The 26010-nt window shown below is 42.2% G+C and overlaps 1 protein-coding gene across 1 annotated transcript in view; it reads right to left on the bottom strand.

The window, feature by feature from the left end:
- LOC136867401 (paired mesoderm homeobox protein 2A-like) overlaps positions 1-19440 on the bottom strand; it is a 324225-nt gene extending 304785 nt beyond the window's left edge. The window contains exon 1 of the mRNA XM_067144596.2: positions 19089-19440. Coding sequence (XP_067000697.1) covers positions 19089-19440 — 352 coding nt within the window. The remainder of the gene's footprint in view (positions 1-19088) is intronic.
- Positions 19441-26010: the final 6570 nt, after the last annotated feature.

Here is a 26010-nt window from a genome sequence, read left to right as displayed (position 1 = left end):
CGCTATCTTCCGAATGCAAGCTGAAAGCTACGTGACCCAAACCGCACAGCCACTTTCTCGGTTCTGACATTTTCACAGAATACTGGTTCAATTTAGGAGACGTCATTTTCATTCGCACCTCTTCTGGGACGAAGATTTTCCGATTTTTGTTTTTATAAAGTTTTAATTAGTGATCTGCTTCCAATGATCAAGGTTTCTGAAGTACAGTTATTATTATTAGACCCTATTGTTATTATTATTATTATTATTATTATTATTATTATTATTATTATTATTATTATTATTATTATTATTATTATAAGTAATCTATCGGATGAAGTTATCTTTACACCGGTCTATTTTTAGACCAACTTGCTGTATGGCATTGAATTCTGCGTGGACACAGGATATCTTATAGGCTACCAGGGGTGGAAATAAAGACAGAATATTTAGAAGCCCACGAAAAGATCTACAGGCCGACTTTTCTTACGTGATATTCTGCTTATGGCAAGTTCGGCGTGTGAAACCTGTTTTGAATGGGTTCATTCAAGCCAATCTAATTTCGCGAAATAAGTCCGTTGTATCTATGAAGGCCTAGACACACCTGTGTTATTGGTGGAGTTCTCTGGAATGCAGTTATTACTGTAGGCCTACTTCATTGAACCTTAACATGCGGTGCGTCTTTGATATTCCTTGCCTTATGCCACGCTAATGACTTCTTTAGTAGACTAGGAGGTATATTCTTTGATTCAAAACGCACCACTGAGAGCCATGCGGTATCGAATAGAAACCTGACCCGGCGAGTTGGCCGTGCGGTTAGGGACACGCAGCTGTGAGCTTACATGGGTTCGAACTCCACTGTCGGCAGCCCTAAATATGGTTTTCCGTGGTTACCCATTTTCACACCAGGAAAATGCTGGGCCAGGGCCGCTTCCTTCCCATTCCTAGTCCTTTCCTATCCCATCGTCGCCATTAGACCTTTCTGTGCCGGTGCGGCCTGAAGCCAATTGTCAAAATGCAAACCTGAGAATGCTGGATGACAGTTGTATGTCAAGTCCGCGAGGAGTTTCAGACTGTGCTAGTTCGCTTGAACTGCGAACTTGAAACAAATAACCACTCGCTGCAGAACGAAAACTGACAACTCCGCTTCACCCTCTTCCCATCCCACTCGCTTCTATAGTCATAATGTTGAAAGATGCGTTCTGACAGTTCTTAAAGAGAGGTCCGTTTACTCCCTGACTGGCTTCGGAGAAGGAAATAAGGGGTATGGTTGCCATGGGAACGTGGGCCGACCCACAGCCGTTGCCATGGAGATAAACCTGCTGGCCGGCTCGTGTTGCCTGGAGTTGCCAAACCTCTCACTTCTGAGTAACGTACAACAGAACACAGCGATCTGAACAAACGAATAAATGAGTCGGAAGCGAGAAGAAGGAGAAAGGATTGCAGGAATGTGTCAACACGTGCAATGTTCCTCCCTCCAGCCCTTTGAGGTGCCTGTTGTTAACGTCCAGTGATACCTGTATGCCTTCCATCTGTTCATTGACGATTTGTATACTCAGGTCATCGGAAACACTGACACCAGGAACATTACATGGTACATTCACATTTGATGCACTACTTCACTCAACGCTTTCCATTTCGTTGGAAATGTTTAGCCTTTTTTAACAAAGACGGACAAAATATTTATTAGATGTGACATATGATTGGTTACTGAAGCTAACTCGTACGAATTTTCAAGAAAACTCCAAAACTAGGAAATGAGAGGCGGTAGATATTTGATCACATACTGTATGTGTATCAGAAAGTTCAGGTCTAACTTGTAGAATTATAACTAACTTATTGAAACCGTACAGTGTCCTGTACAGCTCCATGGGAATGATATGGGCTTTATACTCCATTAAAATTACTCCTAAAGGTCGCGTCATAGGTAGCAGTATGGGCGAAGGGCATCGAGCGGCGTCCTGCCAGAATGGAACCCGCGAAAAGAGCACTTGCCAGACAATGGAAAGACAAAGGAACAGCCAAGCCCTCGCGGAAATACGCTCTCAACGTGCAGAGAGAGATAGAAAGGGGACGCGATGCTGGAGTAGTCAGATACGCCCCGAGGTGGAGCCTAGCTTCCCAGAGTTCCAAACGAACATAAGGAACTTCCGGTTTTTTATGCACATGTCACGGGTGCCAACGTCGCGTAAAACGGGGCGATATTTTAATCCAGACATAGGAAAATTATGTGAGACACACCATTGAATAGAGCGGAATTTTCTGCGTTCTCCAGACTAAAAATATGTAATAACTTATGCAGGGGAAGAAATGAGGTCACCAGCTGTCAAGATGTAACATATCGCTAACACATGTGGATATAGCGGCGTCACCCACGCCAAGAATCGCGCTTAGGAGATAGCTCCACCCCCCAGAGGACGCTATGAATTAATCAAAGGCGGGAAGCAAATTACATAAAAACTGCTGATCGGAGATCCGGCACGCCTGGCTCAAATGAAAGAGGAGACAGAGGGCTACAAGATGCACTATTCAAATATCGTCAATTCTTGGTACGAAAGGAGCTCTTGTTCTTAATGAACCGTGAACGTTGACGCCCCCGAGCTTCCGGCGGGTAAGATAATATAAGCCGGGCAGGCCATTGTAGAGACAGTTGTTCTTTCACGGGTCGTGAGACGGACACTGCGTCCCGCGGTGCTCCAGTTACAGTCAGAAACCCTTGTACAAAAGCCTTTGTGTAGTGAACGGGAGGCCAAACGAGCCTAGGTGAATCGTTTCTGTGCTGCGTGTCAAACTAGTAAAAACCGCGAGCATAATTTTCGAACAAGTATTAGAATTCGGCTGAGAAACTGCCGGTTTAATGAGTCAGTGAAATTCATAATTAGGTGTCACCCAAAGTGTTACTTCGAATCAGGGGCTCGAGTCTCGTGAGCTACCCGATTCTTACTGTGAACGCGGGTGTAAGCTCTGAAATAGAGGACGTGTGACGAGTGTAAAAGTGTTACCCAATTGGATTACTGTAAGATTTCAGCTGTGACGAGTTCCCCAGGATGTCGGACTTGAATGGACCAGGGATGAAGGACTGCACGCCCGCCACCTGCCGAGTGGTCATGGAGTACTAAGAACTTCACCATGGGTCTCCCGTGGCGGAAGAAACAACGGCCACCAAACAGATGAGTGATGTCCAAATTTAATTTCTAAGCATGACATAACCCGGGGATAGGATTAGCGTTCTTTTGTAAATATCAAATGTTGTAAGTTAATGCATGTCCTATATGGAATTTTTATTGATTTTTATAATGTTGAAGTAAAATTCAAGGGGCTAAATTCCCGGACGACTCATATTTCTTTCTTAATGATTAGCTTATCGTGAGGGTTATATTTTTAGTAAAATGTAGAATGTCCTAGCAAATATGGGAACAAGGTTAGGAGAATATTCGAGTTTCCCGTAGGGGCGGTTGGAAAAATAGTGTTGGCAAGCAGGGAAACATGTCGAAATATTGGTAGTCACTGTCCCACGAGGTTGTCAAATATGCCAGGGAAACTCATGGGTCAGTCAGATAATGCATGCCTAGCTTACAGATATAATCCGTGCATGTACATCAAGAATGAAGAAAATCCCGACCGGGAGAGGTACATACTGTGTGATCTAGATAGGTGTGAGGGACCATGTGCAAGTCTCCCGTGATTTTGATTAATTGGCCATAATGGTTTGGAGAGTTTTCTTTTAATCTATAGCCGGGGTGAGGCCCATCCCTAATCTTTGGTCAGAAGGTTGAAATGTAAGTGTATTTATGTGGTATGAACGAGGAGCCATGAGAGCCCTAGGCCCAAGGGAATAAGATACGCGATATGAGACATAGTGGGACGGCTGAATGCCCGAGTAATTTACGATGAAATGAGTTAGAAATGATTGTGCCCATAGCCGGCGCTCAGCGATAATAATGAGAGAGAATAAAAGAGTATTTCATGGGAATTCCACAATAATATGAATAAACAAATAAAATGGGCCGTGGATGTGTCCCTGAGACGAGAAGGTGACGTTTGAGGGAGAGAAGAATCTGAATGGCCGTGCGAAGTGAATGACCGGCCTCCTTTATTTTTTGTGAAGGTCTAGCTCTCGCCATCGGGACAAAAGGGTCCCGTCTCGCATTGTGTTAGGGCTTGGAGCCTGGTCTGCTCACGTTCTTTTGTTTGGGTTATATGGCTTAGCTAAGAATACTGGTATAATGATAATATCACGGTAACTTCTTTTAAAAGGTATTTAATAAATGAATAGGGATTCCCCCAGATATCCGGCGAGATGAGATTGTCGCTATTCTCGGTATCTACAGAAACCCACAGTACCTCTCGGTCGGGAGTCTGCCAGTTCGACGCCAGATTATGGTGGCGCCCATGAGCGAGCTGATTCCCGCTTGCGCTTTGGGCCGGAGACAGTGATAACCATGTTGTTTCTTTCTAGGAATGGTTCTCCTGAGTGCATGAAGTGTATATATCCATATGTTTTGTGTATGTTTCGTAATGATGTGCACATATTTTTGAGTTCAAACAGAACCTATGTGCACGTTGTTTGGTTTTGGTAATAGATGAGGAGTCCGGGGTTTAGCAAAATGGTATTTGTGTTTGTTTGTGCATTATGCAAATGTGTCTTTTAATATGATATTATGTAGCGTAGGCCCCGGTTATGTTCGTGCTTAGAACAGCTAGTAATATTTGTGTATAAGGACATCAGGTCATCCCACGGTGTGATAGACAGAATAATGTACAAATTTCATGAAACGGTATGAATAAATGAGGAAAAATGAACGATAGCAAGTCGCAAAACCTCAATCATACCGTTATACAGACGACGCCCATGGGCGATTCGTATTTTAAAATGATTATTATTTTCTTTTCATCCCATATGTGGAGAGTCATTGTATAGAGCTGTATCAACCTTTTTAAATTGTCATATTTGAATAAAATTTGCATTCGTACCCCTATTAAATGGTTCTTGTCATTTGTAGCAGTGTTAAGCAGTATCCAATAGGCATTTGAACCCAGAGATCCTACTTTCATATTATAGACCTAAGACTCCATCTTAAGTAGTTGTTGTTTTTGTTTTTCTTGAACGTACCACTTCCCCAAGTGCTCAGGCTGCCGGGCCGGCACAGAAAGTAGGAAGGGGAGCGGTCCGAAGCTCGTTAAGCAATTCGACCCGCTCTTCAATCCAATCTCATCCGTGGGTGTTTACCCCGTTACGTGGAGGCATTCTTGCGTGGGTCATCCATTCGAAGCCCGGTAGGGTGTATACTTGGCGCCCTTCGTGGATGGGCATTGTTTATAGTTTACGCTGGAGCATTTTGAGTAAGAGATAGGCCGCCCACAGGGAGGATAGTGTGCTATGATGGAGTCAAATTGCCAGGTTCGTGCCACAATCTGATTACATTTGGTATCGAACGGGTTGGCAATTATTTGAAATGGAGTACCCGCCACGTAACCGAACGGATGGAGACGTTAAGCACATGTCCGAAGTGCTAAGATTCATAATTATAAATTGGATACTGCAAGGGTTGTTCAGATTGTGTGATACTCAGCAGGACTGTCATTGTCGTCGTACGGGTGTGCGTAAGTCACAGCTCGTGATGATAACTCACACAAGATCAGCCATGAAAGGGAGCGACGTGAAGAATAAATAGGATAGGAAAATGACAAGAACAGGAAAATCATGTGTCCAGTTTAAGTGGAAATCCGCATGAGTGTCGCTCATAAATTCAAAATGGATACCCGGGACAGACTATGAAGCTGTCATTTCTTTGGGAGACAACGTTATGGTTCTCTCAGTGTGAGGTTAAAACGGCCGGCAAAATTCTTCAAATTTCGCCAGTTACGGGTATCGGCCAAAGATTGTGCGCTGAGGTAACAACATTTGGCAGATATAAATATTTTTTCGAGAGGGCTTTAGACGCCGCGAAGAGAGCAGGGTACCTCAACCCAGGCTCTAATTTTTGCGCAGTGACGGATGCGATGTTGCCAGTTTGAGACGGGTAATTGTCTGCTAACGTCATCTTACCAGTCTCAAGGTGATAACATCCATTAGTGACTGGGGTATGCCATGTTTCCGGCATACGTAAAATCGAGCCCACGGTAGGCCGCGCGCGTAACCGGAAAACTTATTCCAGGATAAAAGGGCTAACGTAGAATCAGTATTATTAGTGTTATTATTATTGTCAAATGATATGACGAAATTTCCTATACAATGAAGTATGACATTAATATGGTAGGGGGCGTGACACAAGCCGTTTGTAGGCCCAGTTTGGATTGATTGTTGGAATTTCGAGTAAAGTTAGGTCACGCTGAAATTTGTATTAAATATTTTAAAGTATCTATGCTTTCTGTCGATCACCGGTGGTCAATTTTCTGCCCACGGGAGATCCGCTTTCTCCAAGATTGAATTTAATATGGACATGGAGGTCATGAGGGATATGATGCGCCAATTATTGGCAGAACGCGAAGAAATGGCAAAGCACAGGGAAGATTGTATGAATCTTTTTAAGGAACATTTCGAGAAGCGGAAGGAACTTTTTAAGGGACATTTCAAAGAACAATTAGACACGCAGGCAGAGCTTTGCCGGGCTCAGGCGGCCACGAATAAGGCTTCGTTAGACGAGCTCGCAGAGGATGTGAGATTAGGTCGTGAACGTAGCGACGAAAACGCCGCGAGACTGGAGGCCGAGATGACCGAAGAAATGGGAGTCGGACGAGTTTGTAAAGTTTCTACAGAACGTATAGTGAAAGCAGATGGGAACAACGGAGCAGAGAAGGGGGCCACTAAAAGGGATACCGAAATAGACGCATCCGAAACCCAGGGTGACATCGAGGTGGATGAAACTGACATACGGCGACCACCAGGCTTGGAGATGAGTGACAGGGATGGCGGAGTGTACTCAAGAGTGGAAGAGATAATGGAGATAATAGATGACGTCGCGATAAGCCATCTGGAGCCGAGAGAAGAAGTAGAAACTGAATTGGTAAGAGCCGGAACAGCGAGAACGGCTAATGACATAGGAGCGTCAGTTGAAGATACTGGGGAGTCGAACTCAGGACTAGAAGATATGGAGTCACGCGTACATCAGGCAGGGATCGAACCCAAACCAGAAGACTTAGTGGAAAGAGATGCGACCCCAGATGTCGAAAGGAAGTGCGAGATGGAAAGGTCAAAGAATGGAGCCAGTGAGTGTGGCTCGCTAATGGACATAGCAGTAGCCATGGAACAGAGGGACACGAACTGCTGGGAGCAGGTAGTGAACTCCAGGGAAGAAAGGAAGACATTGGGTCATCTGGGAGCAGAGCTGAAAGAAGGGGGCGAGCTATTTTTAAGTGCCCAGGCCATTGTGAGTGGACAAGAGGCGACAGGCGTATCCCTAGCTTATAATGAAAGAAAGGTCGCTAATGTAAATGTAATGGGAGAAGTAAGTACGAGCACTAATTCTCGTACGGAGCTAAGTGAACAGGTGATGGAGAACAAACAGTTTCAACCAGCTGGAGAATCGAACTGGGTATCTCAGCCCAGAAGAAGGAAGAAGAATATATTAGGTCGACGTAAAAGACGATACCGCTACAAGTACGGATGGTTTACTAGACGGAGGAAATTGCTGTCGGGAAGAGAGGAGCGACGCTACGGAAGGACCATGAGATCGCGACCCGTGCAGCGTACCTTACGTAATAACAGAGCTCGGAAGAAGGAGGACCGGTGCAGCTACGGGAGCGTTAGCGCAGGAAAAAAGGAAGAAGGGAAGAATTGTGAACCTCATCCGAAGGAAGGCAGAGGCAGGGGCATCCAATTAGACCCCCACGTCTCAGAGTGCGATCCCGGAGGGCGAAGAGAGGATCTACAAGATTGATAGCGAACTGTGGTCACATGTGGAACTGTATATTATGTAAATAAATTTCACCATAGATGTGGGCAATTTTTTTTTCTCTTTTCGCCACATATTTTTAAGGGGGCACGAATATATTATTAATTATGCATCAGATGAGACCAAGTTGGAATCAGCGGGAGCCCAGGAGGAGTAAAACTGAACTTGTGTGAAGACAACGGTGCAAGATGTCCAGGCATAGGCCGAGAAGAGTCTGACAGTGAGGAATTATTACCATAGTTTACGGAACTCTACATCGAAACCTAGAGAATGACACTTATGAAGTACAGCCAATGGACGGAAGAACAGAGACCACATACAACGCTGCGGATAACCAAATTGTACCATTCCCCAGGACAACACCCTGAAGAAGGTCCGGAGGAAGAAGAACCAGGAGAAGCCGAGGATGACGAGGACAACCCGGATCCAATGGAAGAAATGGAAGCCGATGAAGAAGATGATGCCGTGAATCACATTGTTTTGGAAGAAGGGAGCGAGTCCGAGGCATCAGCCTGTGAAGATTGTCCAGACTGCTCTGAGAGGACCAGTCTTAGGAACGCTTTAATTAATCTATGCTACCAGATACAACTGGAGAACACAGAGTTGACCGAGAAGGTCCACCAGTTACGCGACCATCACCAATGACTACTTTCCGAGACAGTTAAAAGGGAAAGAAAAATCCCGAGTTCGTGATTTTTCTTTGATGAAGTAGGAGGAGAATGAAACCGTACAGTGTCCTGTACAGCTCCATGGGAATGATATGGGCTTTATACTCCATTAAAATTACTCCTAAAGGTCGCGTCATAGGTAGCAGTATGGGCGAAGGGCATCGAGCGGCGTCCTGCCAGAATGGAACCCGCGAAAAGAGCACTTGCCAGACAATGGAAAGACAAAGGAACAGCCAAGCCCTCGCGGAAATACGCTCTCAACGTGCAGAGAGAGATAGAAAGGGGACGCGATGCTGGAGTAGTCAGATACGCCCCGAGGTGGAGCCTAGCTTCCCAGAGTTCCAAACGAACATAAGGAACTTCCGGTTTTTTATGCACATGTCACGGGTGCCAACGTCGCGTAAAACGGGGCGATATTTTAATCCAGACATAGGAAAATTATGTGAGACACACCATTGAATAGAGCGGAATTTTCTGCGTTCTCCAGACTAAAAATATGTAATAACTTATGCAGGGGAAGAAATGAGGTCACCAGCTGTCAAGATGTAACATATCGCTAACACATGTGGATATAGCGGCGTCACCCACGCCAAGAATCGCGCTTAGGAGATAGCTCCACCCCCCAGAGGACGCTATGAATTAATCAAAGGCGGGAAGCAAATTACATAAAAACTGCTGATCGGAGATCCGGCACGCCTGGCTCAAATGAAAGAGGAGACAGAGGGCTACAAGATGCACTATTCAAATATCGTCAATTCTTGGTACGAAAGGAGCTCTTGTTCTTAATGAACCGTGAACGTTGACGCCCCCGAGCTTCCGGCGGGTAAGATAATATAAGCCGGGCAGGCCATTGTAGAGACAGTTGTTCTTTCACGGGTCGTGAGACGGACACTGCGTCCCGCGGTGCTCCAGTTACAGTCAGAAACCCTTGTACAAAAGCCTTTGTGTAGTGAACGGGAGGCCAAACGAGCCTAGGTGAATCGTTTCTGTGCTGCGTGTCAAACTAGTAAAAACCGCGAGCATAATTTTCGAACAAGTATTAGAATTCGGCTGAGAAACTGCCGGTTTAATGAGTCAGTGAAATTCATAATTAGGTGTCACCCAAAGTGTTACTTCGAATCAGGGGCTCGAGTCTCGTGAGCTACCCGATTCTTACTGTGAACGCGGGTGTAAGCTCTGAAATAGAGGACGTGTGACGAGTGTAAAAGTGTTACCCAATTGGATTACTGTAAGATTTCAGCTGTGACGAGTTCCCCAGGATGTCGGACTTGAATGGACCAGGGATGAAGGACTGCACGCCCGCCACCTGCCGAGTGGTCATGGAGTACTAAGAACTTCACCATGGGTCTCCCGTGGCGGAAGAAACAACGGCCACCAAACAGATGAGTGATGTCCAAATTTAATTTCTAAGCATGACATAACCCGGGGATAGGATTAGCGTTCTTTTGTAAATATCAAATGTTGTAAGTTAATGCATGTCCTATATGGAATTTTTATTGATTTTTATAATGTTGAAGTAAAATTCAAGGGGCTAAATTCCCGGACGACTCATATTTCTTTCTTAATGATTAGCTTATCGTGAGGGTTATATTTTTAGTAAAATGTAGAATGTCCTAGCAAATATGGGAACAAGGTTAGGAGAATATTCGAGTTTCCCGTAGGGGCGGTTGGAAAAATAGTGTTGGCAAGCAGGGAAACATGTCGAAATATTGGTAGTCACTGTCCCACGAGGTTGTCAAATATGCCAGGGAAACTCATGGGTCAGTCAGATAATGCATGCCTAGCTTACAGATATAATCCGTGCATGTACATCAAGAATGAAGAAAATCCCGACCGGGAGAGGTACATACTGTGTGATCTAGATAGGTGTGAGGGACCATGTGCAAGTCTCCCGTGATTTTGATTAATTGGCCATAATGGTTTGGAGAGTTTTCTTTTAATCTATAGCCGGGGTGAGGCCCATCCCTAATCTTTGGTCAGAAGGTTGAAATATAAGTGTATTTATGTGGTATGAACGAGGAGCCATGAGAGCCCTAGGCCCAAGGGAATAAGATACGCGATATGAGACATAGTGGGACGGCTGAATGCCCGAGTAATTTACGATGAAATGAGTTAGAAATGATTGTGCCCATAGCCGGCGCTCAGCGATAATAATGAGAGAGAATAAAAGAGTATTTCATGGGAATTCCACAATAATATGAATAAACAAATAAAATGGGCCGTGGATGTGTCCCTGAGACGAGAAGGTGACGTTTGAGGGAGAGAAGAATCTGAATGGCCGTGCGAAGTGAATGACCGGCCTCCTTTATTTTTTGTGAAGGTCTAGCTCTCGCCATCGGGACAAAAGGGTCCCGTCTCGCATTGTGTTAGGGCTTGGAGCCTGGTCTGCTCACGTTCTTTTGTTTGGGTTATATGGCTTAGCTAAGAATACTGGTATAATGATAATATCACGGTAACTTCTTTTAAAAGGTATTTAATAAATGAATAGGGATTCCCCCAGATATCCGGCGAGATGAGATTGTCGCTATTCTCGGTATCTACAGAAACCCACAGTACCTCTCGGTCGGGAGTCTGCCAGTTCGACGCCAGATTATGGTGGCGCCCATGAGCGAGCTGATTCCCGCTTGCGCTTTGGGCCGGAGACAGTGATAACCATGTTGTTTCTTTCTAGGAATGGTTCTCCTGAGTGCATGAAGTGTATATATCCATATGTTTTGTGTATGTTTCGTAATGATGTGCACATATTTTTGAGTTCAAACAGAACCTATGTGCACGTTGTTTGGTTTTGGTAATAGATGAGGAGTCCGGGGTTTAGCAAAATGGTATTTGTGTTTGTTTGTGCATTATGCAAATGTGTCTTTTAATATGATATTATGTAGCGTAGGCCCCGGTTATGTTCGTGCTTAGAACAGCTAGTAATATTTGTGTATAAGGACATCAGGTCATCCCACGGTGTGATAGACAGAATAATGTACAAATTTCATGAAACGGTATGAATAAATGAGGAAAAATGAACGATAGCAAGTCGCAAAACCTCAATCATACCGTTATACAGACGACGCCCATGGGCGATTCGTATTTTAAAATGATTATTATTTTCTTTTCATCCCATATGTGGAGAGTCATTGTATAGAGCTGTATCAACCTTTTTAAATTGTCATATTTGAATAAAATTTGCATTCGTACCCCTATTAAATGGTTCTTGTCATTTGTAGCAGTGTTAAGCAGTATCCAATAGGCATTTGAACCCAGAGATCCTACTTTCATATTATAGACCTAAGACTCCATCTTAAGTAGTTGTTGTTTTTGTTTTTCTTGAACGTACCACTTCCCCAAGTGCTCAGGCTGCCGGGCCGGCACAGAAAGTAGGAAGGGGAGCGGTCCGAAGCTCGTTAAGCAATTCGACCCGCTCTTCAATCCAATCTCATCCGTGGGTGTTTACCCCGTTACGTGGAGGCATTCTTGCGTGGGTCATCCATTCGAAGCCCGGTAGGGTGTATTATATAGTAGGTCTAGACATCACAAAATAATACGAACTTCAAAAAAATCGAAATATGCATTGTAGAATGTTTGGCGATTTTTTTTAAATGTCATTGTCCTTGTTAACGGAATCGTAGGGGTCTGCAAACATAATTTAGACGCCTGGGGCAAGTGGACGTTCAATTATTTTCACTGCTGCCTTATTCAAATTGGAAGCAACAGACATGAAAGTAGCGAGAATTATTACTGGTATAAACTGTTGAGATCAATGGCAATAGGGTACTCGAAAGAAGGAGATAAGGGCTAAACTATAAATTAACTCGATGGATGAAGATGTGCTTATAAACCGGCTACTTGTGTGGAATCATGTGAGGCGAATGAAGGAGGACACGTTACCTAGGAGGTAGGCCTAAGAGGAGCAGACTTAGACAAATACGACGATGGTCTAACTCAGGTATTTGGTTTAAAGATAAGAGGTGTAGAACTATACGAGGACATAGAGCTAGTTGCTAAAGAGACCTGTGGAGTTGACTGGGTCTCCTTTATGCTCTAAACGCAGAAAATCCAATAACCTGCAGCATCCTTCCTGATTTACCCTTAAGAAAATAATTATCAGAAAAATGTCTTCTTAGTGAAAGTAGTTCAGTGAACCATTTAACCTAATGAGAAGCTGATAAAACATTTGAAACAAAAGTAATGACGTCAGGGAACAAATTGTTAAAAGTTCTTCCATGAGTTGACCATAAAAAACAACAAATTATCCTTTTAGGCATTAGAATATAGAATATTGGATATCAGGAATATATATTCCCGTTCCTGATATCTAGGTAGTTTTACATAGGGCCTACTTATCGAAACCCCTTTCGCAAATGCAGTCTCGTACGTGACAAATATCTTAAACAGTTACGACATTCCGATTCACACTTACATCCTTATTACACAGAATTCGAATAAACAATAATAGAGTTAAAATTATAATATTATTGAGATACTTAATAGATTTGGTAAATTACACTACCAGTGATCTATCAAGAATTACTATGAGGCTCAGCTTCACCAGATTGGAGCTTGTTCGTTTGAAGTAGGTTCAGGTGACTCCGAAGAGAAATTCCTTTCACTTCTCATTTTGAATAAGAGAGGAGAGTATAGTCTGTGTCAAATGGGAAGCGTTTTGGCCTCCAGAGGTTGCAAAGAATTGTCCAAGCCAGCGGTTGCTATGTTGTAGCGTTATCCCCACTACGCTCCACGGAAAATTTCATCGCGTTAAATACCATTTGCGCCAGGTCAAAATATTTTTACTTCATAAAGACGACGCAACGGAAATAGCTTCCTATTTTTCACAAGCTGTAGGGCCTAGTTGTTGAACCCACCGTCAGATAAATGTCTAGAGGCCTAGCTATTAACCGTCCCAAGAGATAATTAACCGACCGATAAAGCTCATTGAAATTTACCCTGCGTAATAGGCAACCCGTCTGGATGTACTGTGTACCGGTAAGTCTACTTTTTTTTGTCTCCCTACAGATTTTTTTTTCTTTTTTGCTAGTGGCTTTACGTCGCACCGACACAGATAGGTCTTATGGCGACGATCATTCAAACCTTTTGCATCTAAGATAATTTTATGAGAGCTGGGTTTTGCAAACACCTTAAGAGGAATCCCTATTTATATTTTCTATTCTATAGCCTACTGGTAATAATAATAATAATAATAATAATAATAATAATAATAATAATAATACAAACCCCACATTGCTGGAGTCCTAATAGGCCTTGGCCTAATAAGCGACCGCTGATCAGTCTGAGAGGCTGTATAATCCTCTCCGTTAACTTATTATAGGCCTCCTTGTCTGTCTAGAGCGAGTCCTGTATCTTACCGTCAGATAGCTCCTCAAATATTTTCACACAGGCTGAGTGGATTTCGAACCAGCGTTCAGATTCAGATCAAAATCCCTGACCTGATCGGGAATCGAAATAATGTAGCCTATGTCTACCAATTACTGCCGTTTCCTGATACGGGGCCGGGGATTTTTATAGCCGGACGTCCTTCCTAACACTAACCGCAGTCGAGGAGCTAATGAATAGGCCTTTGAAATGAATGAGGGTGAATGAAATTGGTACCGGGCGAGTTGGGCGTGCGGTTAGGTACGCGCATCTGTGAGCTTGCATCCGGGAGATAGTGGGTTCGAGCCCCACTTGCGGCAGCCCTGCAGATGGTTTTCTGTGGTTTGCCATTTTCACACCAGGAAAATGCTGGGGCTGTACCTTAATTAAGGCCACGGCCGCTTCCTTCCCACTCCTAGGCCTTTCCTATCCCATCGTCGCCATGAGACCTATCCGTGTCGGTGCGACGTAAAACAAATTGCAAAAAAAGAAAAGAAATTGGGTAAGGAAGTGGAAGGAATCTGCTGTGGCTTATAACAGGGAACTGTCCCGGCATTTTCCTGAAAGTGAAAATCGGAAAACACAGCAATCCATTATTATTATTATTATTATTATTATTATTATTATTGGTGGTAGTAGTAGTAGTAACTTAGTAGGTCTACACGTCCCTTTGACAGCTAATAACTTCAAGAGTTTGGGCTTCACAGAGTATTGCACTGGAAGAGTCAAAGTCATCTCCGTACAGGCAATGAAGGTCCTTGGAGGGATGGAACGTAAAGGCTTCCACTATCGTAACCTCGGCACTTGATGGGGTGGAGTGGTTAGCTCTACGCCCGGCCGCCTTTGCCCCCAGGGGTTAACCTGGTACTCATTTTTGGTGTAGGCTGAGTGAACCTCAGGGCCATGTGCACCTCCGGAAGTGGAAATCTTGTTTCTTAAATTTTACGACTTCCTGACGGTGATCCGAGCCCACGTCCTTCCGGGCGAACCGAGCGCACCTTTACCGCCTCGGATAGGCCGCCTCTAGCACTGGAAGAAGTTCTGCAAATATAACGAGACAAGTTTCTCCACATTGATCAGCCATAGTGGTATTCGATCCAGTAATATAAGCCTTTTGAGTGCATCACACAGACCCATAAATCTAGTTATTGGACTACTTCATCTTGTTGACATTTCGTACTCAGTGCTTAGGCCTACTATTCTTCATTTTGCTGATGGATGAGGACTTTTATATTAGGGTGTTATGATATATTTTTCGTTAATAAAACACAACCATCTTTACATACAACACCTCTGATATGGACACGAAAATCCACACGATACTCTATTAGGACTGTTACTCGTTTTTCTTCTGAAATTGTCAATGAGTCTTGTCATCAAAATATTCTTTAGCCTATACTGTTTTGTCTGCCTGTATTTTGTGGTCTGATAATAAATAAACATATAAATAAATAAATAAATAAATAAATAAATAAATAAATAAATAAATAAATAAAGTTGAGTTCTTCTGAAGACGTTTTCTTGTTAGCTCTTTTTTTTTTAAATATATCTTTGCCAGGAAAACATACCAACTTCAGGTCAGTTTCGAGGCTGAAGAATTTCTAAACTACATAGACCTAATAAACTAATGTAAGCAAACTTTGCTACCGAACTACTTGTAATAAGTTGTAGGCCCTCCTGTATTTATTCTGAGATTTTGTTCAAAACAGCGTATCATATTTAAAAGCATGAATCTATTATTATTCTAAGAGCGCTTACTGCTTAACGAGTTTCCGACCAGGTACCTAGTCACAGACACTTTCTGCCACAAAATATGAGTCTCTGAGTCAATTCTTGTAGGCCAACAGGAGAATTAGCATCAAACTCATCCCATGGTATGATCTTTCGTAAACAAGTATTTCTTGTATTTCTGTTTAATAGGCTATACATTTTTTGTCCAGTACAGAGTTTATAAGTAAATTCGTGATTGTGTTAAGGAAATCTGTAACATTTAAACTCATTCTACAAACGTAGAAGTGCATCCGTTTAGTCGTGAAGTGTAGATAAACTTTCCTGTGCTAATTAACCAAGAAATTCTTATGATAATGACTTCGTTGTTTTCTGTCGTGCTTGTACGATGAGGCCTAATTTTACATGTCAACTGGCGAGGCCTGTCAGCACATTTCCGAGGAGATAAACAATGGATATTGTTAAGCATTAACGGAAGTGACAGATGAAACCGGATATTCCTAGGAAAACCTATCCTGCATCCAATTTATCCACAAAATATCGAGATTTCAACCCGGTACCCGGTAATAACAGGCCGACGTTTCCCAGTCTGAGCTGCTCCACAACCCCTGAAAATTAGACGAAAGTGCCAATCTTATCCTGAATCAACCAAAACGGAATTTCAGCAACCCATTCAGAGAAGGATGCATTTAACTTAGGCCTACTTATCACGAATCTCTTTCACGGTCTAGTTCGAAGAGTGTAGCCGATGCAAAGTTTATAGATTCTAATGTTTTCATTTTTAATCCTTTGGGTAGCTTATCTTCCTATTCATATCCGCCACTGGTAATCGTAGCTATTAAGTACTCATACTGTATGATATTGGCGCATAAAAAGCACTGCAATAGCTCGCCAAATAAAGTTCTGGAATTTATGCCATCTGATAGAGTGAAACGGAACGTAGAAATTGATATGCAGGCAGATTAATTAGCACAAACTAAAACCAAACGTACGCTAAGGAGGTACAACTCTGATAGGCCTTGGCCTACCCAGCGACCGCTGTTCAGGTACAAAACTTGAATATTATGAGGTGATGCATGGTCAGCGCTACGGATCCTTTCGGTCATTGATCTTGACTTTCTACACCGGGGCTGCTGTCTCACCATCAGATAGCTTGTCAATTATTTTCACGTAGGCTGAGTGGACCAGCTCTCTGACCCAGGTAAAAATCCCTTATTTAGATCGCGTAAACGGCGTCAAATCGTTAGGCTATGTCTTCAACATAGTACCTGAGGCCGTATTATTATTATTATTATTATGATTATTATTATTATTATTATTATTATTATTATTATTATTATTATTATTATTATTATTATTATTTCTGTCGATTTTCTCCAGTTTGTCCCAGTTATTTCTGGGATCACTGGAGTCACCCAAGCTCATTTGGGTTCTGATCGGGTGTACAGTATAAGGCCGGCTGTCCTTCTTGACACCATGCGATTTTTAGATGAAAACCTCGATTCAGATCGACCTGGATTCGAACCTCAGACTTCCAGGTGGTGAAGCCAATGGCCTAATCACGCTCCATATTATTATTATTACAAAATAAACTACAGTTTTAAAAAGTAATTGCGTTTATTTGGAATGATGTATCTCTGTCAGGACCTAGTAACTTATCTTATAATAATAAAAATTGGTTATAAACGGAAGCTATTGGACTGCTGGAGGCACCGTATCAATAGAGACTCTTGGTTTTACATTAATGTATATCTTTTTAACAACCTCACATCAATAATCTCAGACCACGTGATTATTCTTGAAAATGTTATTTTTCTACTTAAGACAATGCAATAGGTTAATAATAGACCCTAATAATAATAGACTAATAATAATAATAATAATAATAATAATAATAATAATAATAATAATAATAATAATAATAATAATAATAATAATAATAATAATAGACTAATAATAATAATGTCATAAGCCGTATTCATAGGTCAGTAATTTATTTTCATTTGTCTGAATGAGCTAAGTGAAACATGAATCAAAATGTTTTTTAGAAATTCACCCCTAATAGTTCAGAATTTTCGTCATCAGAAAATATTCAGAAAAATGAGTGTGTAAGTAAGTTCTGTAAAAGTAGAATTGCTGAATTAGATCATTAATCTATATATTATTATATAATTAGTCTACTCTTCCTTCAGAATGTTCTCAAATTCCGCACAATATTCACGAAACAAATGTAACTATGTTTATGTACGGAAAAACAAATACAAAAAAAGAAAACAACAATAAAACATTGTACTCCGTTCTTAACGAATGTTTACAACTCGCAAGTATTTTGATTCATGCTGTATAAACATGGCAATAAAATGCACTGACGTAGAGCTAAGAATTTTTTTAATTTAATATAAATTGCTTACCATAAACTTAAAGTAGTAAATGCTCCCTGTCAGTCTATTGTTTATTGTACGAACATATAGTCTAACCCAATAGGACGTAAATCTCAATTAATTATTATGCGGGCCCAGAGCCCTAATTTCACCACAGAAAATACGATACATTGGGACACACTGGATTATTGACAATTAGGTAAGGACATAGTTTAATATCGAGAAGAATAATTAATTTATTCGTTTACCCTACAATTTAAGCAATACGTAGGCCTATCATTTTGAAAATGTACCTAAATATGGTCTGAGCCAACGGATTTTCTAATAGTTCATTGTTCATGACAAATGTTCACACTATTTCTTAATGCACATTTTTTCCTCTGTCTTCATGAAACATTGCCATATTTATGAGCACAATGTGCAACAACGTGTAGGCGTATAGGTAGGAATTTTTATTTATTTATTTATTTATTTATTTATTTATTTATTTGCCCATTGACAATATAATCACTTTCATTTTCAAAAGAATAAGTTTAACATAAGGTCTTTTGTGAGAATACTGGGATTAGAAACATCCTATTTTTTGTCGTATAAGTTAGGCTATTATAGGACAGTTCTATTCTGAACAGCGTCGCCTACAATTCATTACTTGTCTTTCTTTACGTATTTTACTGTTTTTAGCGCGCCGTATTACAAGGATTTCGTTTTCTTCAGTGCTTATTCCTATGAAATAGACTAGCAATGATGAAACACGAAGAATCATAACTTAATAATAATAATAATAATAATAATAATAATAATAATAATAATAATAATAATAATAATAATAATAATAATAAATTTGTAATATTTTTACATTTAAGGATCGTTAATGTATTCATTCATTAGTACAGTTTTTTAATATGTTGCAAGTATTAAACATTTCAACAATTTTCGTAAATCGACAATTACTCGATCGGGGAGATAAACAATAATCCATGCTCAAGCAGACGAAAAATTTTAACTTACTGGATGGACTGCATGCAGAGTAGAGAGAAGTAGAGTTAGTATAAAGAAGAAAGTTAAGAACTTGGACTTACTCTGCAGGTTCATGGTGGAAGGAAACATGGGCGCTCTATGGTGCACGTGTTCTTGGGGGTGTGGACGGGCTCCCATCACGGCACATTGACTTCCAGGGGCGGCTGGATGATGGTGTCCGACGCCCATGTGGCCCGCCGCTCCAGCTGTGACGCCCGCCCCCGGGTTGTATGAACGCGCCATGGATGCAGCGGCGGCGGTATATCGGTAGGCGGCTTGTGACATCTGGCTGCATGAGGTGAGGTCCCCGTACGAGCACGGCATGTTACCCAAGCCCGTAGGGTCCATACCGGCTGCTGTCAGCGAACAACTGGACGCGTCAAACCCCGCCTGGTTCAAGTACGAGTAGTCCATGGCATCAACCGGGTAGTGCGGCTGCTGGTACCAAATATCTTCTCCTCAGTTCTCAAATTTCGCACAATATTCACTGAAGAATGTTTATGCCAACCACTTAATGTTGTTGTCGACTCAGAATCACCACTACTCTGTTGTCCGTAAGTCCACACGTGTATTCTTTAATTTATTTAAATTGTTATTATACTACAATAATAAACAATTGTAAACAAGACTGAAGTTGAAGACACCCTGTTTTCCTTTCTCTAGGATCAAATCTGCATTTAAATTTGATGACAGTTTCTCGTTTACTTTCCCATGTAGAAAAAAATATTGTCAAGTCTCCACTAAAAGTTTGTAAACTGAACACGAAATCTAATTGTAATCGACGTTGTGTAAGGAAATATGGCGCAAAGGGAAGACGAAGTGGTGTAGCTCTTTCTCTTCCTTTGCTTTGGACTCCTTCTCTTTGTTACATCAGGCGGTCTATAAGAAGCAATAAATTAATAAATAAAATCCCCTCTCCCCCTGCAGCGCCCTTTCAGACGAGTTAACTGATAATAATAATAATGATGATCCTTGTTTAAGACGAAGAAAACTTGCGTTGTTGCTGCTATATGCTCGCAGAACTGGTCTTCAAATATAATTGAATCAAAGCTGTGATATCAAATTATGGCGATTACGGGTAATATCGGCCCGGGTAGAGGGTTTTAGACACGAGAGAAAACTGGTTTTGCTTCTGCCGAAACACAAGGAAGAGCTCCTACTCGTTGGTTGTGTGGAAATCAAATGATAAGCCTAATTCAATAACAGGGCTGTTGGAGCACGGCGCTCTTCTTCTCCCGAACGCCGGGAGGACGTCGGATGGGACGCGGGGGCGGGCCGGCGCAGGGCGGAGGGGATGAGACGGGTGGATTTTTCGAGCGCAGAATAAAGGGGGAAGGGTGGGGAGGTAGTAGCTAGGGGAGTGGGTAAAGGCGGGGCTTATAGTCACGCAGTTGTTGTGTACCCCCCTCCCTTCGGTGTGACAACCAATCCAAGTTCCCCTTCCCGACTGTAATCCTAGCTCCGTTATTGGTGCAGGGCCACGGGTGACGTCACCTTGATGGATCCCTGCCATGCGAGCCTAAGCCGAACTCGCCCAAAGCTGGGGGTGACAATAACGGAACAGACTCAGCTGGTTATACTTGGAGGACGGACTGCAAGCCAAAATAAATAACAAATGTAGTTTCAATACTCTTCTGAAATTGTTTGAGAATCTGCATAATTACTTCTTTAAATATGTATTCTCTTTAACGAGTTTTTCGACTGATGATCAGAGCAGCAATAGTGCCCTTGAACTAGCTGTAGAGTATGTCTTTGTTCTTCCTGTCGACGAGTTCTGACTCGCCAGTCCTCGTGACTTGAACATGCCCAGGATTAAGATTGCAGTCTGTTTTTCATATCTTGGTAATTGTAATAAATACTATAATTTGACACTAGACCTATGCATGTTGATAATGGGGATAGACATATTTATTATAATGACGTAATGTTTTTATATTTTTCTGACAATATTAACCTCACGGCATCTGAATGTCTATTTTATTTATACAATTCAAGATTGAAAAATGATAGGCCTACCTTTTATAGCTTTAGGTAAAAAGTACAAATTTACAGTTAGAAAAAAATATTTATAAGTACTATATCTTATTTTCAGTTGTTGTTTTATTATTTTAATTTATTTTATTTGAATACCGTATCTCTTTTACATTTCAGTTGAACGTCTATGGACTGCAAGTTAACAACCTGTTTCATTTTCAAATTTAGATCTTATTCCTTTGCCGACTTTAACACCCTGCCAATAGCTTTTAAGGCTGCCTCCTCTGGCAAAGTTCGCTTCCCAGCCCCCTGGTTTCATTTTTAATCCCAAATAGGCCTAGCTTCTTGATCACCCGTCTAAATTCATCCCTGTCGTTGATTTTATTTCTTGGGATAGGCCTACCTATCTTTCCCACATTCTTGGATCAATCAAAGTTTTATCGCCTTCGGTCTACTGTGAGCCAGACTGTCAGCCATTAGAAAGTTGCGAATATTTCGTAAAATGGATGTTTGTTCCTGTAACAGCAAAACATACAGAGTACAGTTTAAACAAACCATGTCAGCCAATTTATGACGAATGAAAGACATTGCTGTTAATAAATGAAATGGCGTATGGCTTTTAGTGCCGGGAGTGTCCGAGGACATGTTCGGCTCGCCAGTTGCAGGTCTTTTGAGTTGACTCCCGTAGGCGACCTGCGCGTCGTGATGGGGATGAAATGATGATGAACACGACACATAGCCTACACCCAGCCCCTGTGCCAGCGAAATTAACCAACTATGGTTAAAATTCCAGACCCTGTCAGGAATCGAACCCGGGACCCCTGTGACCAAAGGCCAGCTCGCTAACCATTTAGCCATGGAGCAGGACATTGCTGTTAGTACTTACGCACAAATTCCTGCTTTGCGATAGGCCTTAATTACTATTTACGCACCTAAAACGGTATTTTCATTTTTTTACTCTTTATTTTTAATTTTTCTTCGATATATTATCTCGTTGGTCAGCATAGAGCGGTGGTCTTCAAAGTGTGGCACGAGTAGTGGTACGCGGGGGTCATCTCAAGGGGTACGCAAATGTATCGTAGCTTATAGCCTATACTAACTGTTTTCAGCGAGCAGTTCGGAAAAGAGTTTAGCCTGCTCATTTTTAATAAAATCTTGTTATGATTTAGTGTTTTCTTCTACCATTACACAGTCCCCTTTCCGAACTAGTTATTCTAGAATAAGGGTCATTCTTTCTTACAGTGGTTGAGCGCTATGTCATTTGATTTTATTTTTATTTCGTGTGGCTATTTCTAGCCGAGTGCAGCCCTTGTAAGGCAGACCCTCCGATGAGGGTGGGCGGCATCTGCCATTTGTAGGTAACTGCGTGTTATTGTGGTGGAGGATAGTGTTATTCTATGTGTGGTGTGTGAGTTGCAGGGATGTTGGGGACAGCACAAACACCCAGCCCCCGGGCCATTGGAATTAACCAATTAAGGTTAAAATCTCCGACCCGGCCGGGAATCGAACCCGGGACCCTCTGAACCGAAGGCCAGAACGCTGACCATTCAGCCAACGAGTCGGACATGTCATTTGATAATGGCGTCATTATTCGAGACCGCTAACATTTCAGCTAGACCTCGCACACAAGAATTACAAACTGGAGAATTTGACCCTCACTGAGTTGACATAGGTTACACATTACGTCTGTTGCCTTGAAGGAGCCGTGTGGTCCCTCACTTCATTACCCTCTCCCTTCATTGTCGAGCCAGTGAGACGTGTGGGCAGGCGGGGATGCAAGTGCCTTCCCCTCCGCATGTGTTTCGCTCATGCTAGATATCCTTGTACCTCGTTTTCTCCACCTCCCCTTACTCTTCAGATGTGTGTGTGTGTGTCAACGCGTCTAATGGATCTGACCAATAAGAGAGAGTGCGTAAGGAGGTACGGGGTGGTTGGGAGGGCTCTACTGATTTCTTGCGTGAAATGAATCTTTCTGGCCACGAGACACTAAATATTTCGAGTGTAGGCCTATCTTCCATTGAGTAGGTATGTAAAAATGTTCACTTATGCTGTAATGCTCTTTTTAAAAAATTTATTCCGAAATCCACCCATTCCTTCCAATTTTCCAGTAAAAATTTATGTAGTAGAGTAGGCTAATTGTTGCATTAATAATTAGACTGTAGCGTACTCTATAACTTCAATATCGTTGTTAGCCAATGAAAACTTAATTCCACTCATGCGAAAATCACGTTTCTCCATTTGTCATGTGAAGCTTGCCGCTTTGCTCGAGAACGAACAGAAGACTCCAGTGATCATATTATTGGGCTATCACTAAGCAATTCAAATGTCAGGAACAGTTCTCCGGCCATTGCTGACCGCTCAGTTTTGGCCTTCTTCCGTAAACTTTACTCCGGAGTTACGAGATTTCCTTTGCCCAGCGACGATATACCGTATTTACGCGAATAATCCGCGCCACCGAATAATCCACGCCACCGAATAATCCGCGCCACCGAATAATCCGCGCCACCGAATAATCCACGCACCCTAACTTTGGGAAGGCTCATTAGAAAAAATTGCCAACATTTGACGCAAATAGAAACCCCACCCCAGTTTCGTGCCTCAAATATTTTTAAAAAATATGCGGGGATTATTCGCACAAATACGGTAATACATTAATGTTATTATTAGGGAACAGCGTCGTTTGGCGGCTTAGGTGCTTGCCTGTCATCCCGGCGACCGTGGGTTGTTTCCTCGTATTACGAACGGCATACGACCTTAAATTCCCGGGCACAACATGTTTATGCCTCAGTGAGTGCAGGGACTCCGAGCAAACGGGATAAACCGCGGAAGAAGTGGAAGAAAAAGAATGCATTTTTATTCCTTTTTACATTTTGCTTTACGTCGCACCGACACAGATAGGTCTTATGGCGACGATGGGATAGGAAAGGCCTAGGAGTGGGAAGGAAGCGGCCGTGGCCTTATTTAATGTACAGTCCCAGGTTTTGCCTCGTGTGAAAATGGGAAACCACGGAAAACCATCTTCAGGGCTGCCGACAGTGGGGTTCGAACTGACTACCTCCTGGATGCAAGCTCACAGCTGCGCGCCCCTAACTGCACGGCCAACTCGCCTGGTGGATGATGGTGATGATTATTATAGTTAATATTATTTGACGCCCAAAAACAACCATTTGTTATTTCTGGCATAATCGCAATTTACTCGTAACTTACTTTGGGGGTGCGAAGCTAAAACAATATTGGATTTTGGGGGTAAGCCAACCAAAATGTTTCAATACCACTGGTATAGAATATAGTCCGATTACATCTGTGAGGTCGAGAGGACATTATCTCGAAGTATTAATCAATTGATTGCGTATGGCCTCCGGAGAGGCCTGGTGCGGGTCTTTTTCTCGTAGACGGCCTATTAGGCGACCTGCATGTCTGTGAAGGTGAGGGCCCTACCTAGAATGATTCCTAATGTTGAATACGTCACACACACCCAGCCCCGTATTCATTGGAATTAACCAATTAAGGTTAAAATCCCCGATCCGGCCGGGAATCGAACCCGGAACTCCTGTAACAAAAGGCCAGCATGCTAACCTTTAACCATGGAGCCGAACATTTTGAAGTAGAAATACCCGGGACCCTCTGAACCAAAAGCCAGTAACTCTGACCATTCAGCCAACGAGTCGGAAATAATAATAATAATAATAATAATAATAATAATAATAATAATAATAATAATAATAATAATAATAATAATAATAATAATAATAATAATAATAACCATGCAGCCAGAGATGGTGGAGAGAACCTGTTGGTAATTCTTCCATGCGTGAATGCTAGCCGGGGATTCATAATCGTGGCCTAATTAAGTAGAAACAAATGAAGTAGAATCGATTCGATTAGCGATATTCGAGTACTGTTCTCTTGCCTTTCATGTTGTGAATGGACAAGATTTTCCAAGTGTGACGTCATATATGAGCTAACTAACATGATTACCATTCCTAGTTGCCGTGTGATTGAGATGTAGCCCTCTGTACAATTATCTCACCTATTTATTTCCGACGCTATCCAAATTCATTATTGTAATCACCCACTAATTTAATTATTAACGCTTCGAAACATGGTCGTATCCAACATTCATCCCTTAAGCCATGTAAATGAAACGTGAATTTATTTCTGCTGTCAATGCTTGTTACAATACAGTGCCATTAGGCTGGGCGCTGTGATACATACGGCGTGACACGGACTGCCCGCTCGCTCGCTGCGCATGGGGGGACATGGTCAGTAGCGCTATGAACTTCTATTTTCATCTGGGATGTAGTCCATACAGGCAGTGAAATTTTTATCTGATCTTCTTCTCCTTCTTCTTCCTGGCCCGGTCGGTACTTAATGTGGATTTGATCCAGTTTTACAGTCGGATGTCATTTCTGATTCCAAACCTATGTGAAGCGATCTATTCACCGTTTCGTGCCTCCAGTAGTTGATAGTATGATGTGTGTTCACTCACGACTAGAGCCCGGAAGTTCAGGCATTTATTTTGGCTAAAATAGGCAGGCAAATAAGCACTTGAAATTTAGAAAATAGGCAGTGAAGTACTTAAAATAGGCATTTACAATGACACGGTTCGCCCGGAGGGACGTGGGTTCGAATCCCAGTCAGGAAGTCGTAAAATTTAAGAAACGAGATTTCCACTTCTGGAGTTGCACATGGCTCTGAGATTCACTCAGCCTACACCAAAAATGAGTACCAGGTTAATTCCTGGACCCTAAAATAATAAGGATGGTTTAATGTAAGGCAAATTAATGCAGGTCTGCTTCCCATTTTATTACTTAATCTTACGTGGGGGTGATAGAATCACATCAACGGTATCCCCTGCCAGTCGTAAGAGGAGACTAAAAAGGAGGTTACAGGGCCTCTCAACTTGGGAGTGTGGGTTAGCGACCACGGTTCCCCTAGCTGAGTCTGGCGTTGCTTCCACTTATTTGTGCCAGCTTCCTCTCTCTTGCATACCCGAACTCACTTGGTCAA

This window comes from Anabrus simplex, chromosome 3 (assembly GCF_040414725.1).
Source record: "Anabrus simplex isolate iqAnaSimp1 chromosome 3, ASM4041472v1, whole genome shotgun sequence".
In the NCBI taxonomy this organism is placed as follows: Eukaryota; Metazoa; Arthropoda; class Insecta; order Orthoptera; family Tettigoniidae; genus Anabrus; species Anabrus simplex.
The sequence above is the reverse complement of the archived record's forward strand: the minus strand, read 5'-3'. Positions and strand labels throughout refer to the sequence as shown.